General features: G+C 37.2%; 1 protein-coding gene across 3 annotated transcripts in view; it reads left to right on the top strand.

Moving 5' to 3' along the window:
* The window catches only part of RNF216 (ring finger protein 216), a 122,398-nt gene that overhangs the window by 30,046 nt on the left and 70,025 nt on the right, over nt 1-22,327 (top strand). For 2 of the 3 annotated variants that reach the window (XM_004691926.2, XM_004691927.2), the window contains exons 6-13: nt 200-302; nt 1,197-1,361; nt 3,638-3,752; nt 7,287-7,426; nt 9,931-9,981; nt 11,711-11,848; nt 14,535-14,683; nt 15,191-15,269. In XM_004691926.2, the coding sequence (XP_004691983.1) occupies nt 200-302; nt 1,197-1,361; nt 3,638-3,752; nt 7,287-7,426; nt 9,931-9,981; nt 11,711-11,848; nt 14,535-14,683; nt 15,191-15,269 (940 nt within the window). Of the gene's footprint in view, nt 1-199; nt 303-1,196; nt 1,362-3,637; nt 3,753-7,286; nt 7,427-9,930; nt 9,982-11,710; nt 11,849-14,534; nt 14,684-15,190; nt 15,270-20,374; nt 20,444-22,327 lie in introns of those variants that run through there. The other variant, XM_012731969.1, reaches the window with a different exon arrangement.

Raw genomic sequence — 22,327 nt, 5'->3', positions numbered from 1 at the left:
AACTAACAAGCAAAACTAGAAACTCAATGTAATTATCTTTTATTTGTCTATTTAGTTTTTCTGATCTACAAATATTTTTAATTGCTTGATTGGCTAATTGTAATGTCTGGCTAAGGACTGTTTTTCAATCATTGTATTAGTCAGTGAGCAGGTGTAGGATTTGAAGGAGTATGAAAGTTAACATCATTTATTTTTGCAGACTTTGTAATTTTCTTCTGGAAAATCCAGATTATCCAAAGAGAGAAGATAGAGTCATCATCAACCCCAGTAGCAGTCTGCTTGCCAGCCAAGATGAGACAAAGGCAAGTGTCACGCTCTGGGTTACAGCCTGCCAAACCACAGCCTTTTTATTGGTGATCTTAGTGGGAAGAAAAATTCTTTTTGGGAGCCATTTTTAAAGGCTAGCTGGGGAAATGAGTTTGCAGAATATATTTATACTTAAGTAGCGTTTCCCCCTCAAAGCCACTTTGAATTCTGTGTTTAGCTTCTTTCATTGTAACTGTTTTCCACTTACCACAAAGAATTAAACAACTCTTCCAGTTCTTTAATCCTCCAAATCAAATTTCTAAAATATAGCACACATTCACTAGGATTCTTTGTACCATTTTAGTTGATCTTTTAAAATACTTATTGTGAAATTTTCAAATATACAATAAAGTTGAAAGATTTTACATTGGTCACATGTATATCCACCAATAATACTATTAAAATTAATGTTTTACTATGTCAACTTTGTCACATATCCATCTCTGCCCATCAGCACAGCTCTTACATTTCATTTCATTTCATTTTAATGCATTTTAAAGTAAATCACAAAAACATCAATGTTCCCCTTAAATACTTAAGCATCCAGGATACCTACTTTTTAACATTGTTTAGTTTTTCTATTGGTGTAAGATTTATATTGTTACAGACACCTGTTTAACCAAATATAGTTTGAAATTTTAAATCTCAATCATGGTGTTTATTTGAGTTCCAGAGTTTGTTTATTGTGTGCTAAAAGATAGTGTAGTTCAGAAATGCTTTATTAGGGTCTATTTTCTGATCCTTTTACTCCCCACAAATTCTTTTCACTAGCTCTTTTACATTTCCTGTAGCAGGAAGGAAAGTCATTTATTCTAAGTGCTAGTGCTTAAAATTTCTCGCATGGGAAATGCACTATTTGGTCATCTAATGTTGTGCCTCTCTCGTTTCAGTTGCCTAAAATAGACTTTTTTGACTATTCTAAATTGGCTCCTCTTGACCAGCGCTGCTTCATCCAAGCTGCTGACCTCCTGATGGCCGACTTCAAAATGCTCAGCAGTCAGGACATCAAGTGGGCCCTGCATGAGCTCAAGGGACACTATGCAATCACCCGAAAGGTGCTCTACTTGGTCCTCCCGGTTGGGGGTCACACCTCTTGACCACTTCTTCCCGTGATAACGGAAGGACGAGTTCAGCTTGCGAAAATTGGGATGGTTTATGATGGCAAAGAGCTAAGGAGTTTGTCAGGGTGAAGATAAATAGACAAAGGTATTTGCTGATCAGGAAGAACTGAATAAAGAAATAACAGATTAGAAACAGGAGAATTCTGGCTGGCTCGTAAAGATGTAGAGAGTAATAAGTTTTAGTGTGGAATGCAGGATGGCCAGAGCATGAACTATGTGTTTCCATGCTGCTCCTCCCTGATGTGCTGTCTGGTGTAGAGTGTTCACACAGTACTCCCCCCAGGTGGCTCGTTCATCAGTCACTTTATGTGTGGTCTATAAATCATCTTTCTACATAACTAACAGGTCATTTAAAAAATGAGAGGCCTATTTACCAGTGAACCTTTTATGGTGGGTAATCTACTCTGTCTGGTTAACTAACACTTCAGATGTGATGCAACTTAAATTTAATCAAGGCAGCAACAACTTTCTAAGGATGAAAAGTTTAGTATATTAACGTGACTGACTTCAAGGAAAGTGCTTTCTCAAGCCTCTTTATTTGGTCAGATCAGATTAACATCAAATAATGTAAATAGGTGGACAGTTGGACTTCTGACCACTTCCCACTGCCTATCCCCCAGGCTGTAAATATGCAGTGGATGTAGCTTGGTTCCTGAGTAGGTCTGTAAAGAGCTATACTTTCCTTATCACCTTTTCTGGGCCTATCTATTTTTTATGGTATCTGCTTGTTTGGATTGCTTGAAATTAGAGTTTTGAAATGGAGTAGGTTGGATGTTTGAATAAAAGTGGGAGTGTCTAAGGAGAAATACTGTTTGGCTGAAGCTAAAGCCTGTTATTCAGGTGAGACCTGGAACTTGTCCTTGCTTTATGCAAATGGTGCAGAGTTCTGTCCTGTAGGAAGGATGCTCATGTGCATGGGAATGTGGGTACTACACCCATACGTGTTTCCCAAGTGTAGTAATAGCATGTCTTCCCTATGCCCCTCCCCAAACATGATGATACTGTAGAGGGAATACAGTCAACTGTGTAGAGTTACACTTCCCTGTTTGTTTGAACTTTTAGTTATAAACATTAAGCACATATAAAAGTTGATGGTATTGTAACAAACCACTTGGCTTCTGCAATTACCAAATCCTGTTCAGTCTTGTTTCATCTCTACTCCTATCTACTTCTTTCCTCCAGACTGTTTTAAAGCAAAATTTAAACTTCATTTCATTTCTTTCACCCATATATATTTCAGTGTTGATTTTTAGAAGATAAAAAGTCTCTATCATTGTTATACCAAGGGTGTTCAAATTTCTCTGTGTTAGAAACCTTTTTATCAGCTTACTTTGTCATACCAAGTTTCATATAAAACTTGTTTATTGCAGTTGGTTTTAATCTGTTAATTCTCACTTCAACTTAATATTTTCTTGTAGCTTATTTGTTGAGAAAATGTGTGACTTATCCTATAGGTTTTAACATTCTAAATTTTGTTGCCTGTACCCTTTGTTATCATTAATTGGTTTCTCTGTTCTTGTAAGTTGATGTTAAATGTAGAATCTTGAATTAGATGCCAGATTAGAGGGAGTTAAACAGCTCATAGTAGGCGATGAAGCAACATGCCGAAAGATCCTTTGGTAAGTTAGACTATAAAGGGGAGGAAGAAAAGAGGCTGGTGGCTGAAAGAGGAAGACCTGTTTTCTTTGTTTTAAATGGCAGAAACTCAAATACTTTTAAATACTGATGGGAAAGTCTAAAAATAGGGTTACTAAAAGTATGGAAGCAAAGGGATTAGCATTGGTGTAAGAACTTGGAGCTAGGGGGGAAAGAGGGAGAATTGATGAAAGCTAAGAGGAATATGGGGAAAAGTGCGAAGAGGGAGTGTTGACTAGAGAAATGCCATGACAGCTATATAAAATACAGTCCTTAACTATTTGCTATGTGATTTAACCTGTACTAATTGAAAGACAGCTTGAATGTTTCCATTTTCTTATGTCACCCTTTAATTTGTCCATAAACATTTTGATTCTGCCATTGTAGCAGTTTATAAAAGAGAAAATAAAAATAGTGAAATGCTATCTTACATATTTTGCCACTCCCTATTTTGGGTAAGTCATGCAAGCAAGGTAGTTGAAACTGAGTCAAAGTGAAATTTGGGGATTTCTATGTTTCATATATTCTTTTGTGTCCCATTTACAGTAGTAACCTTTCCCTTTCTCAATTTTTAGGCCTTTTCTGATGCCATTAAAAAATGGCAGGAACTATCACCAGAAACCAGTGGAAAAAGAAAAAAGAGAAAAGAAATGAATCAGTATTCTTACATAGATTTCAAATTTGAACAAGGTAATGACAACTGTGGGTGTTATTGAGTGTGTGAAGCTGCTCTGCAGAACCTTCTGCTTCCCACACAGCTGTAAGAGGCATCATAGTACTGACTGCCTAGAGAATGCCTGGCCTAACAAGTCTGCAGAATGGCTTTTGCTACTTTTAACAAAACACATCAGTATTTTTTAGAAAAGTTGCTACAGATTTTGTGTGCAGTGTTAGGAATTCATGTGTGGAAAAGTATTGGGGACACTCAAGCTTAGGAAAAAACTTAAAGATTTGACAAGAATTTGCCTTATCTTTAACAAAATGTGCCTAATAAACCACTAATTGTCTACAATAGGGTCCCTTACTTGAAAGAATAGCTTCTGCACAGAAAAAAAAGAGGCCCTTAAAAAGGGCTAAAAGTCCAGTTTGCCTAAAAGCCCACTTGTTTATTTTAAATTCTGTTAAGTCTACCCCCCCCATGTAAACTTACATTGTACAAATTTAACCTAAATTGCTTGTGTCCAAGAAAAGAGCCCTTGACACTTTTCCTATATGATGTCATAAATAATAATGTTTCCCTTTCCATCACTCCTGCTTGTCTTTCTGTATATCTGGTCTTCCTCGCATAGTTTGATTTCAGTAAAGCCTAAGATGGCAGATTATCTGGATAGGAATGCTTTAGGACCTAAAAGGAAATCCTGGAGACTCTGACTCCAGGTATTCAAGCTACTACTATGCAGAGCAGCGGTCTCCTGGCATGACATTCTTGCCAATGTGGTACAGTGAGACAGGGTAGTGGCTTCTCATTCACCTAAATTGTATCTACAGTTTACATTAGGCATCCCTGATACATTTAGTATTTGTTTCTGACTTTGAGTAGTAAAGATAACACTATTTTATAAGACAGTTCTCATCCTTGTTCAGCCATATTTTATACAAACTTCTTTCTATATATCTTCTCACGATGTCCCTTCCTAAAATTTTTTGCCTCTGAGAAGTCTTGGATACTCTCTGTTTCCTCATCTTCCTGATTATGCTTTTCCTTGTGCCCTTTTCTAGCTTATTGACAGTTTGGGTATATAGGACTTGAGTACTGCAAATGAGGCTGGTATATAAAGACCACAGCTAGAATTTAGACTCTGTACTTCATTCATGCAGTCTAAGAACACCATAGCTTTTTAAAATCACAGTTTGCCTAATTGCTGGTTTATATGGAGCCTTGGTCTTTTTACCCAGCTTGCTTTTAAGTCATAAACCTATTTTTTCTCCTTGTTAGCTAGATCTTTTTAGTTTTAGTCCATTCAGTCATATTCCTTTAATTTTAGGTTCTAATATTGCATTCATTAGATCATCTTTAAGGAAATTGGAAGTTAGAAATGGAAAACAAATTTGATTTGCATTAGCTAATTTATGACTTAGTAGAATCCCATAGCTGTTCTTGACAGCATTTTTTGCCTTTGCAGCTTGTTTTCCATCTAAGCACTGCTCTTTGGGCTATATGTTGCTTGACTTGACTTAATGAGAGAGTGTTCTCCCTCCACTGTCCTTTCTGTGATCTTGCATATAGGGCTTCCCTGGTGGTGCAAGGGGTTGTCTCAGTACTATGAAGCTCTCCACAGCCACTGCAGGACAAGTTTGATCCCTGGCCAGGGAGTTAGCCCTATAAAACATTAAGGAAATTGAATTCATAAAAGAAGTGTCCAGCCCTGTTTGGTTTCTCTGAAAAATTCTTCCCAGCACATTTAGAAGAATTGACATCAGTCTACACAAGGTAGAAAAGTCAAGAGTAGGTAACACCAGTTCATTTAATGAAGTTCATTTAATGAATCAAATATCATATTTGATAACATATAGACTATAAAAAAGAAAGCTGTAGACCAGTATATATCATAAATATAGATGCAAGGAATCCTTAACAAAATAGCAATATGTAAAAAAAAAAATAATAATAATCATTAGGACAAAGTAGGGTCTATTCCAAGGATGCAAGACTGATTCAACATTTGAAAATTGATCAGTCTAATCACCATATTAACATACTAAAAGAATAAAATTTACATAATTATATAAATTGATGCAGAAAAAGCATTTAACATCTATTTGTTATTAAAACTAGAAGATTCATAATTGAGAGGGACTTCCTCATCACCATACTTAATGATAAACAGGGAAGGTTATCATCTATTTACTACTATTTAACATAGTACTGGAGAATTAGCCAACATGATAAAGGAAATAAGGGATGCAGATTATAAAGGAAGAAATAAAACTGCCTGTAAGCAGATGATATGATCATCTACCTAGAAAACTTGAGGGGAGCTACAAAGCAACTAGAACTAATAAATACCAGAGTTCAGTAAGGTTATAGAATATAAACTCAACTTACAAAAGCCAGTGTGTGTCTTCTTTTTTTTTTAAAGATTTATTTTTATTAATTTATGATTACAGGAACTAGGGTTAGACCAGAAGTATAGGGGTGGGGGGAGTGAGAGGATTCACCAGAGACAGAGTGGAGAGCAGAACAGGCAGGTTTACTCGCATATACTGCTGAGGTGGGCAGCAGGCCAGACTAGAGAGGTCTGCTGTGCCACATGGGTTAGCTCCCTGATGGGAATGGAATGCATGCCACTGTGGCTGAGATAGAGTAAGGTAAGACTTTTAATCCTTGTGCTACCAAGGAGGCTGCCCCAGTTGTAAGTCTTTATACTAATAGTGAGCATGCAGAAATCATAGCATTTATGATCACACTGAAAAAAAAAAATACTTGGGCAGGATTTATTTGATGATGATAGTAGAAAGTAGATACAAATAAATAGAGACCTGTACTGTGTTCATGGATTGAAAGAGTAACAGTAAAGATGAAAATCTGAAGAGTAGTTCAGTGAGTAAATTGAAATTCCAGATGGAATATAGACTTAGTTTCTAAGAAACTAAGTTACCAAATCAAAGAAAGAAATAGAAAATCTGAATAGATAATTTTATATATCTGATTTTGTTATCTTCTATTTAAATGTTACTTATTGTGAAACTAGGCACTACTGTTTCAGCTTCTCAGTATATTTGAAAATTTTCAAAATAGAGTATAAAAAACATAAAACACATGTATCTAGCAGAATAACTATGTGAAAACTGACTGACTGTGTGTTGATGAATATGTGGAGTGACTCAACTCATATAATTCTGGTATAAAGTGTGAGTTGGTACAACCAATTTGATTGATCTAGCAGTTCCACTTCTCGTGTGCTCAACTGCAATGCAGATGTGCTTATTGGCCCTTTTCATAATTATCCCAACTGCAAATCCAGCTGGTTCTCAGTAGTAGAATGAATTAGAACTGGTGGAAGAAATTATGCTTACTTTGGAGCATAACAAGGGATAAAAAGACTTCAGGTCAAAAGCACATGTTAGGTTGGGGAATGTAAGTAGCTCAGTTTACCCAAATGTAGGATACTCATGAAATTTGATGAATGAAAATAGGTGTGAGTCAAAGCCACAGAACGTTGGAATGGCTGGCCTGAATTCTTAAGAGTTGTCTGCATTATTCTGCATTGTCATATCTTTTAGGTGACATAAAAATAGAAAAAAGAATGTTTTTTCTGGAAAATAAACGGCGACATTGTAGGTCCTATGACCGGCGTGCCCTCCTACCAGCTGTGCAGCAGGAACAGGAGTTCTATGAACAGAAAGTCAAAGAGATGGCAGAGGTAGGAATGTATATCTAGGATTCTGGTTTGCTGTTAATACTTAATATAAAACTGTCCTTTAAGATCTTCCTTTTCTTTATAGTTTGTGTTTTGTGATGATACCAACTAAAGTTCAGTTTCATAAATCAGATTTAGAGAATTTAATTGGAGTTTCACAAACATACCTGTGTCTCCTTCAACCTGTAATGGTGGAGACAAACCAGAGCGGTTCTGTTAGCTCTTATGATCTGCAAAATACTTTATCAAATACACATGTCAACCAGGAAATACATACAGGTTGTTTAATGTGTGTTTTCTGGACCAGCAGATCTGAGTATGCTTGGTCACCCAAGGATCTCTGGTTTCTTCCAGGCTCTTTAACAGGTCAGCAAGATCAGATCTCTCACATTTATTTGCTTTTTGCACTGTGTTGAATTTGTGCTGATGAAACAAAAGGAATTGGCTGTTAGCATGAATTAAGTGAGTGACACACGAAATGGTAGTAGTATCATTTTCCTCACCACCTGCATTCATGTTACCAAAAAAAAAAAAAAAAAAGCCAATGTCACCTGAAAAGTTTCTTGATGAAATAGTAAAAAAATATCAAATTTTGACTCTTAACATTTTCAATCTAGACAGAAAGGAATATATTATATGTACAAAGTGCTTCTGTTTCATAATGCCTGCAGGGGTTGTCTCTAGAAGAAGCATTGTGCGCAGAGGTGCTAGCTGCTGCTTAGATACTCCCCCACAGAACATACTTGCTGGGAAAAAATTACTTACAGGAAATCTAGGATTATTCAATTAGATGTTTGACTCACATTTTCTCAAAAATGGATGAAATGATTACTCATGACCAGTGATGATAATTCTAAATCTCAAGCAGAAATGAGAATTCTAGAAAAATTGTCATCTTGATCCATCTATCAGAGTTACCCATCAATATCATCTGTTATCTTAAAGTTTCTATTGTAACTTTTTCTTTGAATCTTTTACACATGTGTGATTTTATCATGAGAAGTGTAGATTGCATCATATAAAATTTCCAAATACTGGCACTTTTTATGGTACAGTATCAACATTGCATTCACTAATATTACCATCTACCTCATCAGGAGAGTGTTAAAAATATTTGCACAGCAATTGTATGTATTGTAGTTCATTGAACCCATTCCTTTTGAAGTTCAAATTGTCCTGTTTTGAGCTGGTTACATCCCCTTCAGGTTAGTACCTCTGTCCTGGCCCCATTATTGCCAATAGAATCCTTCCTTTCTGGGATACGTGGTGCCAAGGTTCAACTTCTGTTTTTTCTAACCTGGAAGCAACAGTTTTTCCAAGTGCCATATGGTGTTTTTTATTCCAAAGGGAATTCATACTGAAATTTCTGTTTCAATTTGGTTTATAGACTTTGTATTTTTTTCATTTTGTTTATTTTCTCTTTTATTAAAAATAATGATTCTTAATAACATAATTACCTTACTTTCCTTTATTTTATAGTAATATATCCCAAATAACAGCACCAATATTATTACCAATAATAGTATTGCTAAATGCAGTGTAAAATTAATTTTTAATTTTCTTGTCAGATTATACCAGATCAGGAATATGAAATCAAAATATTGTCACATGAAATAAGTCTGTGTGCTTATGCCATTAATTTAATAAAGACATTTATTTCTCTTTATTTTTGAGTGTTAAGGATCTGGCTTTTTTTTTTTTTTTTCTTCTAATTTTGCTCTTCGGTTATATATGTCCACTTGCTGTTTTCCCTCCCTCCCTCTACACATAAACCACTTTAATAGTTTCTGGTTTATCTTTCTTTATTTTATATAAAAGCAAGTATGTAATATATAAAAATGGATTTTTTTAAAGCCTTTCTTTCTTACCTAAAATGTATTAAGGTTTTATGCCCTTTGCTTTTCTTACCAGTACAACTTGATACTCACAGAAGCCCATAGAGATTTTTTCTCTTTCCTTTGTAAGACTGCCTGGTATACCATTTTCTGTAGTACCAGAGTTGATTCAATTGTTCCATATTTCTGCCCAAGGTATCCTTAGCATAGATTTCTAGAACTGGAAACGATGAAAATCAAAAAGTAACACTTCTTTACAAAATGTTGAATTCCCCTCATTGGTAATTGTACTGTTTTGCATTCTCAGCAGTTACAAACATGAGTATCTGTCCCCTTCACCAGCATCACAAATATAGTTGTGAAACTGATTTTTCTATTTGCTTTTGCTATTCTCCACTGTTCTCAGAAGTGTTTATTTATCAGTCTTTTCCTTTATCCCTTCTACATAAGAAGTATTCCCCATATTTTCATGTTCTTATATGCTTTCTTTTTCATGTTTAGCTTTCGTATGAATTTTAAATATACTCTCAGGTAACTCTAAGCTATTAAACTATGTTACTGAAAAGATGACTATTAATAACAGTTCTTTTATGTTTATGGAAATAAATTCTAGATGGATTATGACATCTTTACTAAAGTTGTACCTGTGTGTATGGTATTTTTGTTCTTCAGCATGAGGACTTTCTGCTTGCCCTGCAGATGAATGAGGAACAATATCAAAAGGTAACTTATTTCACCTAATTCATTTTTTTCTGGGCATTTTCATGGATTATTTTCTTTTGCTGTATTTCCTTGGCATTTTTGGTGATATACTCTTTCCATACTACATTCTCTTGATCTAAGTTTTTGCTTTGCCAAGATACAGTGAGAACATGAATCACTATAGTCACTCTCAATACCAGACTGGGTCAGAATTGAAGGAAAAATAATAATAGAAATATTCCAGTAAGGAAGGAAGGGATTATTCTCAGTGAAATTATTCAGAAGGAAAAAGAAAAGTATCAGAAGGTTTCACTTATAGGAGTAATACAGGGAAATCAAACAAGGTATGGGGATGGAGGAGACAAAACTAGCAGGCAAACTATAAATCGGAAACTCTGGGTGGAGGGATGATTAAAATGGCTGTGGAGAGCACAAGGGACTAGGGTGATGTTTCATAGGTGACTTGGTGATGGAAATTTTATGGGGCTACACCTGAGAGGAAAAATTAAGCACTGTACAAAAATGAACAATGACAGGGCCTCCCTGGTGGCACAGAGGTTAGAGGCCTAAAGCCGTCAAGCTGTTGCGAGCCACTGCAACATGAGTTCGATCCCCCGCTAGGGCGCTAACCCACAAGGTGCTTCAGACTTCTCTTGTCTTACCCGCTGTTCCCCACTCTGTCTCTGGTGAATCTTCTCACCACCACTCACACCTCAGGCCTACTCCCCAGTTCTTCTATGCATAAGTAAATAAAAATTTCTAAAAATAATGAACAATGATGTTTCACATACATTGTTTTTAAATAAATGTTCCCTTTAAATGCCTGGAATTTGTTGGATATACTCTTAAAAGGAAAGTGTAAAGCTCGGCTATCACTTAGTTAGAAGGAAAAGATTTGTCTAACCTCAGGATCAGATAAATTTTGTACAGTGTCTGCTGGAATAGATTGGTGACTGGATAATCACTGCCATTAATAAAAAGAATAAATTTCCCAGTACTCAGAGTACTCGAAGTTGTTGATTTAGTTAGCTTCAGTAATTCCTTGCAATGAAGTTTGGACTAGGACACAATCCTCTTACATGGCTGTCTGCAAACAAGAACAAAATCTAGCTTTCAAAGCTTTTTGTAGAATATCACTCTTGCCCTTTGTCCCTGGATGTTTTTTGTTTTTTGTTTTTTTTGAAAGATTATTTATTCATGCATACAAGAAATGGGGTACAGGCCGGAGGTGTGGGGCAAGAGGATTCACCAGAGACAGTGGGAAGCAGAACAGACAAATTGACCGAGATACACTGCTGAGGGGAGCAGCAGGTGAGACAGAAGGAGTCTGCCGCACCATGTGGGTCACCTCCCTTGCTGGAAATCAAACTCATACTGCAGTGGCTGTGGATAGCTTCATAGTGCTGTGCTTTAACTACCTTTGTACCATCCAGGGAGGGCTATGTCCCTGATTTTTATAATCATGCTTATCATCTGATACAAATAGTTCTGCTGGCACCATGGAATTCATGGATATAAGTTTATGCAAAGGATGGCAGGAGGAGGGTAAAGAAAATCTCACTGTCATATGTATTCCATATTTGTGCTAATGTCTTGAGCCAGATTTACACAGCAGAAAATAACTCATATCAGTATATCACTTCTAGGGATTGCTATACCTCCAATGTATTTGGGTGTTGGGGAATATAAGACATTACTGTCCCCTCTACTTGATTTAGAGAATTTCCTATGTGTTTCTGATAACCTGTAGGATGGCCAGCTTATTGAATGCCGCTGCTGCTATGGGGAATTTCCATTTGAGGAGCTTACACAGTGTGCAGATGCTCACTTGTTCTGCAAAGAGTGTCTCATCAGATACGCCCAAGAAGCAGTGTTTGGATCTGGAAAGGTAAGAACTATGTTAATATGTCCATACATGGGAAACAGTCAGAGTGAGAAGAGACAAGGTTAAAAGCCTCATGGAAGTGGCCTTTTTTGGGGATGAACTAGAATTAAGACAAGCTAATGTGTGTGATTCCTTGGCACTTCCCAATTTGTGTGATTGTATTGCTTCTGAGCATTGCAAATTCCTTTTCAAGGAATGCTATCACTCTTCATGCCTCTGTGTGTAGCTCCACAGGAGCACTTATTTCTTTACCCCTGTTTATATTAGAAAGTGTAGGATGAGCTCAAAAAGAGAGAACCTTGCAGCCTTTGAATGCATAAGAGTATATTAGTATGTTTTTGTTTTTGTTTCTGTTTTTTTTGCCATGAAAATCCATACTAATTATGTGGCAAGATATTTCTGTCAACTTAAATTCTTCTTATTAGCTACCAAGCTAAAGACATTGTCAAAAGCAGAACTATAAGATGAAGTTTGATTTTTTTTTACCTTTCAAATGTCTTCATCTCAATGTGTTAGTTTTTTTTTTAACAAAAGTTTATTTTTACATCATTTTGTACATTTTTTTTTCCATCTCAATTGTAATCCCCGTGGGTTTCCCATCACCAAGTGACCTGTGTGCCATCACCATAATTCCCTCCCCACCCCCCCGTTTTTGATCCTATTCCCCACTCCACCCCCACAAAATGTCTCTGGTATATGGTGGTTCATTATTTTTGTTATTTTCTCGCCTGGTCCATTATACTCCTGCTATGAGTGAAACCATCCGGTATTTTTCTTTCTCTTTCTGGCTTATCTCACTAAGCATGATCTTTTCCAGCTCCATCCAAGTTGCTGCAAAAGACATGTGTTCCTCTTTTTTGGTTGCTAAGTAATACTCCATTATATATATGTACCACATCTTTTTTATCCAGTCATCTACTTTTGGGCATTTGGGCTGCTTCCATGCTTTTCCAATTGTAAATAAAGCAGCAATAAACATGGGGGTATAAGTATCTTTTTCAATCAGTGTTTTTGTGTCTTTTGGGTAGATACCTAGGAGTGGGATTGCTGGGTCGTAGGGAAGCTCCATGTTTAGGAGTTTGAGGAACCTCCAAACAGTTTTCCATAGTGGTTGTACTAGTTTGCATTCCCACCAGCAGTGCAGGAGAGTTCCTTTTTCTCCACATCCTCGCCAACATTTGTTGTTGCTAGTTGTTTGAAGATGTGCCATTCTCACTGGGGTGAAGTGGTATCTCATTGTGGTTTTAATTTGCATCTCCCTTATTACGAGTGATGTTGAACATTTTTTCATATGCCTGTTGGCCATCTGCATTTCCTCTTTGAAGAAGTGTCTTTTTAGCTCTCCTGCCCTTTTTTTGATGGGGTTGTTTACTTTATTTTTGTTGAGTTTCATCAGTTCTCCGTATATTTTTGTGATCAGTCCTTTATCACTACTTTTGTGTGAGAAAATGTTTTCCCAATTAGTGATCTTTCTGTTTGTTTTTAGTAATGTCTCTTTTGCTGTACAGAAGCTCTTTAACTTGATGTAGTCGCATCTATTTATCTTTGCCTTCACTATTGTGGTGTTGGGTGCTCTGTCTTTAAAGATGTCGCTGAAGTGTATGTCGTGTAGTGTTTGACCCATCTTTGCTTCTAGGTATTTTATGGTTTCCATTCTTATGTCTAGGTCTTTAATCCACTTCGAGTTGATTTTTGTGACCGTAGTGAGGCAGTGATCTAATTTCATTTTTTTTGCATGTAGCTTCCCAGTTTTCCCAGCACCACTTGCTGAACAAATTTTCTTTGTTCCATTGTATCTTCTTTGCTCCTTATTAGTATGTTTTTTTTATATTAGTATGTTTTTAATAAAAATTCTTAGAAGATTTTATATTGGATTAATGTATACCACCCACCCTACCCCACTACAGACATCCATGCTTTGAACCCTAGAACCTGTGACTAGGTTACCTCACATGGAAAAGAGAAATAGGCTACTGATTAGATGATCTTAAATAAGGAGATTATCCTGGGTTGTCCAAGTGGATCAGTGTAATCAAACAGTTCCTCAAAAATGGACAAGAGGCAGAAGAGAAGGTCAGAGTGACGTGGTATGAGAAGAACTCAACTATTAGTGACTATTTGAAGATGAAGTCTAGTGGCCTCTGGTCTGCCTCCTCCTGAGACTGCTCTCCTTTCTCTTGGAAGAGTCTTACACTCCTGATTCCAACTGAAGGCGTAGGAACTGGAAGCTTCATAAACAATCCATCTGTTCTTTCTTAGTTTATGTTGCTATTAGTTCCACTACCTCCCACCATTTATTTTTGTCTTCCTAGGGCCTTCCCAAATCTGTAGAGGGAATTCACTTGCTTTTCATGATTGTCTCCTTTTCAGACATAGCTATGACCCTTCTTTATTAAGCCATTTACTCTTCCTCATCTGCTTTCCATCTTTAGGTATTGTGGTGTGGACTGAAAGAGGTCCTGTGGTGGCATCAAAGACTGTCTTTGTGTTTTTGTCATTGTGTCCTTGTTTTGGGTATGGCTTTTTAGAAAAGAGAGAGATCTTTGCCATCTCAAAAGTCTGTTCTTAATGTTTATTTACTTACCATTGAAAAATGCATTTAGCTACTGGATCTTGTTGTTTTTCTGAAAACCTGATTGAATTTTCTTGTGTTTTTTCCCTTTGCCTCCTCCTTACCTTATCATTCTAGTCAGAGCTCAGCTGCATGGAAGGCAGCTGCACATGTTCATTTCCAACTAGTGAACTGGAAAAGGTGCTTCCCCAGACCATCTTGTATAAGTACTATGAGCGAAAAGCTGAAGAAGAAGTTGCCGCAGCCTACGCTGACGAGCTTGTGAGGTGAGTGCTCAGATTTGGAGTGTCCTCTGTCAGCTTGTCCCCCATTAGGAAGACCACTTAAACACTTAAATCACAGATGAAATGAAAATTCTCTCAGGAAGGTACCCTTCTGGGGTTTCTGGCATTTCTTATTGAGGAGTAAAAGGGTAATTTTATGAATGAAAATATCTGAAGCTCCCTTTTTACCTACATTCCTTGGCACCACTTATCATCGGCTTGTGGGTTTAATCATTGTGCATTGGGTTGGAGGCAAAGTGATGTGTGCAAGCTCTCAGAAAACAGATATCTCTTGTTGAGTGGCTTGCACTGAGGCAGGACCTCAGTGGCACCTGCATTTCCTCGTAACCATAAAAAGGAGAGCCTCACTCATGTTTTAACGAAAAGCTAAAGAAGAAAAAAAGTAACATAGCTAGTCAGCTGAAATTCCATCTTTGTATGAACAGTCCTATAGAACCAATTCAGGCTTTAATATTCTGAATAATATTCTTTCCGCTCTTTTGACTCTAGGTGCCCTTCCTGTAGCTTTCCTGCTCTGTTGGACAGTGATGTAAAGAGGTTCAGTTGTCCTAATCCTCGCTGCCGAAAGGTAGGAAGGCAAATTTTTTTCTAGATTTGTATTTGAATTACGGTATTATTGACTATCCTAATGACCTCAGTATCTGCCGATTATTTCTGTGCTGATCCATGAAAAGATTTGAGTATTTTCCTTTTCATGAAAGCAAATGACAATCCATTGTGAGTGGTGACTGACATGTTTACAGAGATGGAGGCAGTTGTGGAACTCCAGTCACAAAGCTCTGGACTCTGTTTAATGCCACCTTCATGTAAGGGCAGATGCTATAATAAATAACAGCAAATTGTGCACAAGTATTGTACAGTGTCTAATTGAGTGTTATATGAATGTCCATTATTTTTTTTTACCATTCTGACTTGCTTTGCTGCTATCTATAATTATTTCCAAATTCCTCCATTTTGTTAAAAATGGCTGCATTTCATCCTTTCTTTTTGATTATTATTACATTGCATGGTATGCATGTTATCAGTATTTTTATTTTTAGTTTTTTAAAGGTTTATTTATTTATGCATACAGAACTGGGATACAGGCCAGCAGTGCAGAGGCAGTGAGAGGATTCATACCATAGACAGAGTGGGGTACCAAACAGACAGATCTACTGAAATACACTGTTGAGGGGAGCCACGAATGACACAGAGGTCTGGTCAGCTCACTGGCCGGGGATCAAACTCCTGCCGAAGCTGCTGCAGCTAGCTTCATAGTGCTGTGCTTTAAACCTTTTGTGCTACTAGGGAGAGCCCTGTTACCAGCATTTTAAAATCATTCTTCCGTTGAAGGAGATTAGGCTGCTTTCATGCCCTAGTTGTTATAGATAATGCTGCTGTGAATATTGTAGAACAGGTGGGTTATTTTGTTGATGGTTTCACATTCTGTGGAAAGACACTCAAGAATGGGATTGCCAGATTGCACATTATTTCTGTTTTTAATTTTTTAAGTTAAATCTAGATTACTTTCAATAGTTCACATTCCCACCAACAGTGTAATAGTATTCCTTTTACTCTGGGGTCTTTTTTATCTTCTTGCAGATATAAAGTGGTATCTCATTTTTAGGTTCAATCTGTATGTCTCTTACTAGGAGTGACATTTTTTCATAGGCCTTTTAGCTTTCTGGATGTTCATTTTAGTAAATTGTCTGTTCATATCTGCTTCCCATTTGTTAATTGGGTTATTTATGGGTTTTGTTGTTGAATTATATGATAATTAATTGGATATTAACCTTTATCAGCCATATATTGTATAATTTAAATCATTATTTTCATTTATCTCAATGTATTTTTTAACTTCTGCTTTGATTTCCTCTTTTATGCAATTGTTATTAAGCAGCATGTTGTTTAATCTCTGTATTCATAATTTTTATTTATTTTTTCATTAAGTTGATTTTAGCTTTTTGCCATTGTGGTCAAAGAAGGTACTTGATATAATTTCATCTTTCTCTTGGTTCTCTTCCATGGTGTCTTTTGCCTCCATATTAATTCTTCTGTTGTATAATAACCTATTTAGGATGGCTTTTATATGCAACTTAATGTTGATATTTTCTTTTAGTCTTTGCTTTTCAGTGAAATTCCTTCCTCTTGATTTTAATCTTGATGGGTGGAGGGTTCTAGGCTGGAGGTAATTTTCTTTAAGTACTTTTGAGTATCTCTTCAGTCCCTTGTGCTCTCTGTGTTGAAGAATCTGCTGATAGTCTGATTAGTGTTTCCTTACAGATTACCTTTTTCTTCCTTGATATTTTTAGTATTCTGTATTTACTGGTTCTAAGCAGCTTTACTGTTAGTACCTTGTTGTATGCCTATCTGGTATTAATTTTGTTTGGAACTATTTGGGACACTTGGATCACAACTTTTGGTTCATTTCCCAGAGTGAGTAGTTTTCAGTAATTATTTCTTTTTATTTTATATTAACTAATCTAAAAAAAATTTTTTTTCTTATATCATAGTAGTCATCACAGTTCTCCCACCACCTTATCACCCCAGTGATTATTTCTTTAAATAGGTTTTCTATGCCTTTCTCTTTTTCATCATCTAGGATCCCACTAAATGGGTATTCTTCCTCTTTTAAGTTGTCCCAGTGAGCTCTTATACTTTCATCTTGCTCTCTAGCTTCTTCTGTTGTTGTGTTCTCTAGTATTGTGTTTTCAAGTTCATTAATTCTCAACCATTGCTTCTGTTCATCTGCTGTTAGACTCTTACTTATACTTTTTATACCAGTGCTATGTTTCTTAACTCCGTTATTTCTAAATATAACGTCTTCATCTTCATTGCCTTTATTCTGCTGTTTTATACCCTCCATTGATGTTTTTTGTCTTTTCTCTTTTTTTAGATTTATTTTTATTTATGCTTATAAAAACTGGGTGTAGGCCAGAGGTGCAGTAAGGTGGTGAGAGGATTCATCAGCAAGAGCAGAACAAGCAGAGTGACTGAAATACACTGCTGAGGGGAGCAGCAGTCTGATGTGCCATGTGGGTCACCTCCCTGGCCTGGGATAAAATTTGTGCTGCAGTGACTGTAGATAGCTTTATAGCAAATGACTTAACCACTTGCACCACCAGGGAAACCTTCCATTGGTTTTTGTTTTGCTTTATTTTTTTTTTTTAAGTTTCATCAGTGTTGCCAGGACTGTTGTGCTTAATTGCCCTCTGTCATGCTGCACAACTCCACTAAGTTAGGGTTCACTTCAGAATTTTCTTGTGTGTTCTTCTGTCTCCTCAGTAGTTAGTTTGTATGAATTTTAGTAAAGGTACATTTTCAGCTATTTTGTACTAGGAGTAGTGGAGGTCTGGCACCAGTGAGGGGTAGTAAGGTATAAAAAACAAGGCAGGGGCAATAGGACAGCCTTCAGTAGACTCAGGAATTTGAAATTCTTGTTGTAAAGTGTTTCTTTAACTGGGGTAAGAGTGGCAAGTGTAGCAGATATTTGTAGGATAAGGTGATAGTAGGTATTGGACTGTCTCAGCCTGGAATGGGGAGTGACTGGTGCTCCCAATATCTCCACCTGGACTTCAATAGCAGTCTCTCCTATAAGGAAGTCCAGGCACAGCAGATTCAGGCTGTAACTGAATTTTAAAGACGTGTTTTTATTTATGCATATAAGAGCTGGGGTGTAGGCCAGAGCTGCAGCTGGGTGGTTAGAAGATTTACCAGAAAGAGTGGGGAGCAGAGCAGGCAGATAGAGATGTTAAGAACCTCAAATTTGGGACCTCCCCGGTGGCAGAGTGGGTTGAAGTGCAACACTGTAAAGCTAGCCACAGCCACTGCAGCATAAGTTCAATTCCTGACCGGGGAGGTGACCCACGTGGTGTGGCAGACCTCTCCTCACCCACCTCCTGCTCCCCTCAGCAGTGTATTTCAGTCACTTTCCCTGATCTGTCATCATTTTGTCTCTGGTGAATCCTCTCATCCCCACACCTCTTGGCCTATACCCTGGTTCTTGTAATCTTAAAAAAAATAATAAAATTTAAATTCAAGCCAGTAGTCCTCCTCTCTCTGCTTGCCCACAGTGCACCCTGTATCCTAGGTGCCTGCTCTTGTATTTCCTTACCAGAGCAGTGCCAGTGCTAGGTCTCAGGTGCCCCACACTGTTGTGTGACCAAGTGAATAGCTATAGGGTCTGTTACGTAGCAGCTACCCCTCCCTTTTGTGAATACTGCCCCTTTATTAAATAACATCTAGAGTTTTTCCTAGGATGTGCTGATGCTCCCATTAGGCACACTGGTAATCAATTTTCCCCTCAGATGGTTTTTTGGCTTTGTTTTATATCAGTTTTGTTATGCATGTCTGGAGGGGGCAGTACTGGGGCATTCACTACTGCAGTTCTGCCAGGCTCCCTAAAAAAAAAAAGATTCACTTTAAGGGCACACATAAGATGAAAGTGAGAGGGTGGAAGAAGGCATTCCATGCAAGTGGAGCTAAAGGGGAAACTGTCCTTAAAGTCAAAAACTATCATAAAAGATAAGGATATAATGATAAAAAAGTTAGTTCGTCAGGAAGATATACACCTAGTATTAGAGTACCCAAACACATAAAGCACAAGCTGACAGGGCTAAATGGAGAAATAGATAGCAAGCAATACAGTAAGGAGATTTTAATACTCTTCAACAAATGGTGCTGGGAGAACTGAATAGCCACGTGCAAAAGAATGAAAGTGGAATGTTATCTTTATACTGTATACAACAAAAAACAACCCAAAATGACATGAATATATGAAGTGAAACTGTAAAACTCATACAAGAAAACATGGGTGAAAGTTTCATAAAATTGTTTTTAAGAGTGGATATGGCAGTAAAAGCACAGGCAACAAAAATAAGTAGCTTTCCACAGTTGTTGGACCAGTTTGCATTCCCACCAGCAGTGTAGAGAGTTCCTTTTTCTCCACACCCTCTCCAACATTTGTTATTTCTTGTTTGTTTTTTAATATGTTCCATTCTCACTGGTAGAGGCGATATCTCATTGTGGCTTTGATTTACATTTCCCTGATTACAAGTGATGTTGAACATTTTTCATACACTTGTTGGCCATTTGTGTTTCCTCTTTGCAGAAATGTCTTTTTAGCTCTTCTGCCTATTTTTTGTGTGTATTGTTTGCTTTGCTTTGGTTGAGTTGTGTCAGCTCTTTGAAGATCTTTGTGACCAGTCCCTTATCAGTAATATTGTGTGCAAAAATTTTCTCCCAATCAGTCTCTTTGTTTTGGTTACTGTCTCTTCTGCTATACAGAAACTTTTTAGTTTGATGTAGTCCCAGCTGTTCATCTTTCCTTCACTTTCTTTGCTTTGGGGGAATGTGTATTTAAAGATGTTACTAAGATGTATGTCATGAGGTGTTTTGCCTATACTTTTGTCTATATATTTTATGGCTTCATGTCTTATATCTAATTCTTTTATCCATTTTGAGTTATTTTTGTGCATGGTGTAAGATAGTGGTCTAGCTTCATCCTTTTGCATGTAGCAGTCCAGTTTTCCTACACCATTTATTGAACAAACTGTCCTTGTTCCATTGCATGTTTGCCCCTGTGTCAAAGATTAGCTGTCCATAAATATGTGGGTTTATTTATGGGTTTTCTGTTCTATTCTGTTGGTCTGTTCTTGTTCTAGTACCATGCAGCTTTTTATTATGGTTTTACAGTGTGGTTTGATGTCTGGCCTTGTGATACCTCCATTCTTCTAAAAAGAAGTCACCCTCCCTGGTGGTGCAACAGGTTAAAGCACAGCACTGCAAGCTAGCACAGCCACTTCAGTGCAAGTTCAATCCCCGGCCCTGCAGGTGACCCACATGGCGCAACAGACCTCTTCTGTGTCACCCACTGCTCCCCTCAGCAGTGTACTTCATCAGTCTGCCTGTTAGGCTCCCCACTCTGTCTCTGGTGAATCCTCTCATCACCCCTACATCTATGATCTATCCCACAGTTCTGTATACATAAATAAATCTTAAAAAAAAAAAAAGGCCATCTTGTCATGTCACAACATGAATGAACTGTGAGGACATATTGTTTAGTGAATAAAGTCAAGCACAAAGAGACAAATATTGTATGATTCTATTTACAGAAAGTCTCTAAAGTAGAGGCAGAAAAGTAGAATGGTAGTTGTCTGAAATTGGGGGGAAGGAGAAATAGATAATTGCCATCCAGTGAATATAGAATTTTAGTCAGGCAAGACACAGAAGCTCTAAAGGTGTGCTATCAAACAGTGCATACATTATAGTTAACAATATTATACACTTTAAAATGTGTTATGGGGTAGGTTTCATGTTATTTGTTTTTACCACAATTAAAGGGAGAGAAAGCACATACTTTTACCTGTAAAGATGGACTTGACCAAAGTGTGAAATAACTAGTTTCTGGTTTGAACAACTTGTTCCAACAGCATAACCTAACGTGTCCTTACTGATACAAATTATGAGACCAAAACTGACAATGGGGGTGGAGAAAAGGAGGAGATTTGAAAGATCAGGCAGAGGTTTCATTTGGATTAGAAGGTGATGCTTAGAATGTGAGAGTGAGGAGAAGTCCAAGTGACTCCCTTCTTCAGTTGGGCCATTAAGTGATTGATGACGCTATTACATAAAATTGGAAATGGAGTAGAAAAAGAATCCCAGAGAGAGGATGATTAATTTTGTTTTAAACATCTGAGTTTTGAGGGTGGGAGTATTCGCTACACACATGCTTTCCTAGTGACTTGTCTGTCATAGGTGCTCCTAATTATTTGATAAGTGAATTGGGTCAGGAACACGATGAAAGATTTGAGTCAAGAGTAAGAAGCTTTGAAAGGAAGAAAACTGGGAATAGTCAGAGGATGGGAACACAGCGGGGAGTAAGGAATCCACCCACCCTGCAGGACTCTCTAAGAAGTTAGGTGCACCAGATTTGTTAGCATCTAAGGATGCTTAGTAGCGTTTGGTGTCACATTAAATTTGTATATGAATTTAAGGAAATTGTTGACTTTAAAATGTTGAATACTGCTACCTAACTTCATTTGGCACTTTTTTTTTTAAATGTCCCACAGTTTGTCAGTTTTGAGTGGCATTATCCATTGGGTGTGCTTCAGGACTTGTGGACAATAGCATTTGCATTCTAGACTCACTTTCTGTTCTCAGTCTAAAGCTTGCAGGTGTTTGGCCTACCATGGAAAATCAAATGAGCTGTGGAAAATGCCACTAGGTGGCACTGATACTCCATTAGGAAAAGTTTTTCTCTTAGGCATTTCAAAAATATGTGTCAGCAAAACACTGTCATCTAAGTAGAACTGACAATTTTTCTAGGCTTAATACCAAGGCAAACTACTACATACATTCAGAATAATATCAAAAAAGTCAGTATTGGGAGGACATGTGTTTTTTACCTTTTTCATTCATACAAGTTCTCCTTAGGACATTCCACCTCTTCAGAAGATGGCTAAACCACCATTAATCCCTGAGGATTCTTCATGTTTAAGAACGAGCTACCTGTTAATTTTCACCAAGGGCAACTGCTTCCTCGTGACACTCTTAGTCTGAGCTGTTGTTAGATTTCCAGGAATTTGCTGCTCTAAGATAAAGTATTGTATTAAATGCATTATCTAGAGGAGGGCTTGAATGTCAGGG

The sequence above is a fragment of the Condylura cristata genome, unplaced genomic scaffold, assembly GCF_000260355.1.
Source record: "Condylura cristata isolate star-nosed mole 26May11 unplaced genomic scaffold, ConCri1.0 scaffold00032, whole genome shotgun sequence".
NCBI classification, from domain to species: domain Eukaryota; kingdom Metazoa; phylum Chordata; class Mammalia; order Eulipotyphla; family Talpidae; genus Condylura; species Condylura cristata.
The sequence above is the reverse complement of the archived record's forward strand: the minus strand, read 5'-3'. Positions and strand labels throughout refer to the sequence as shown.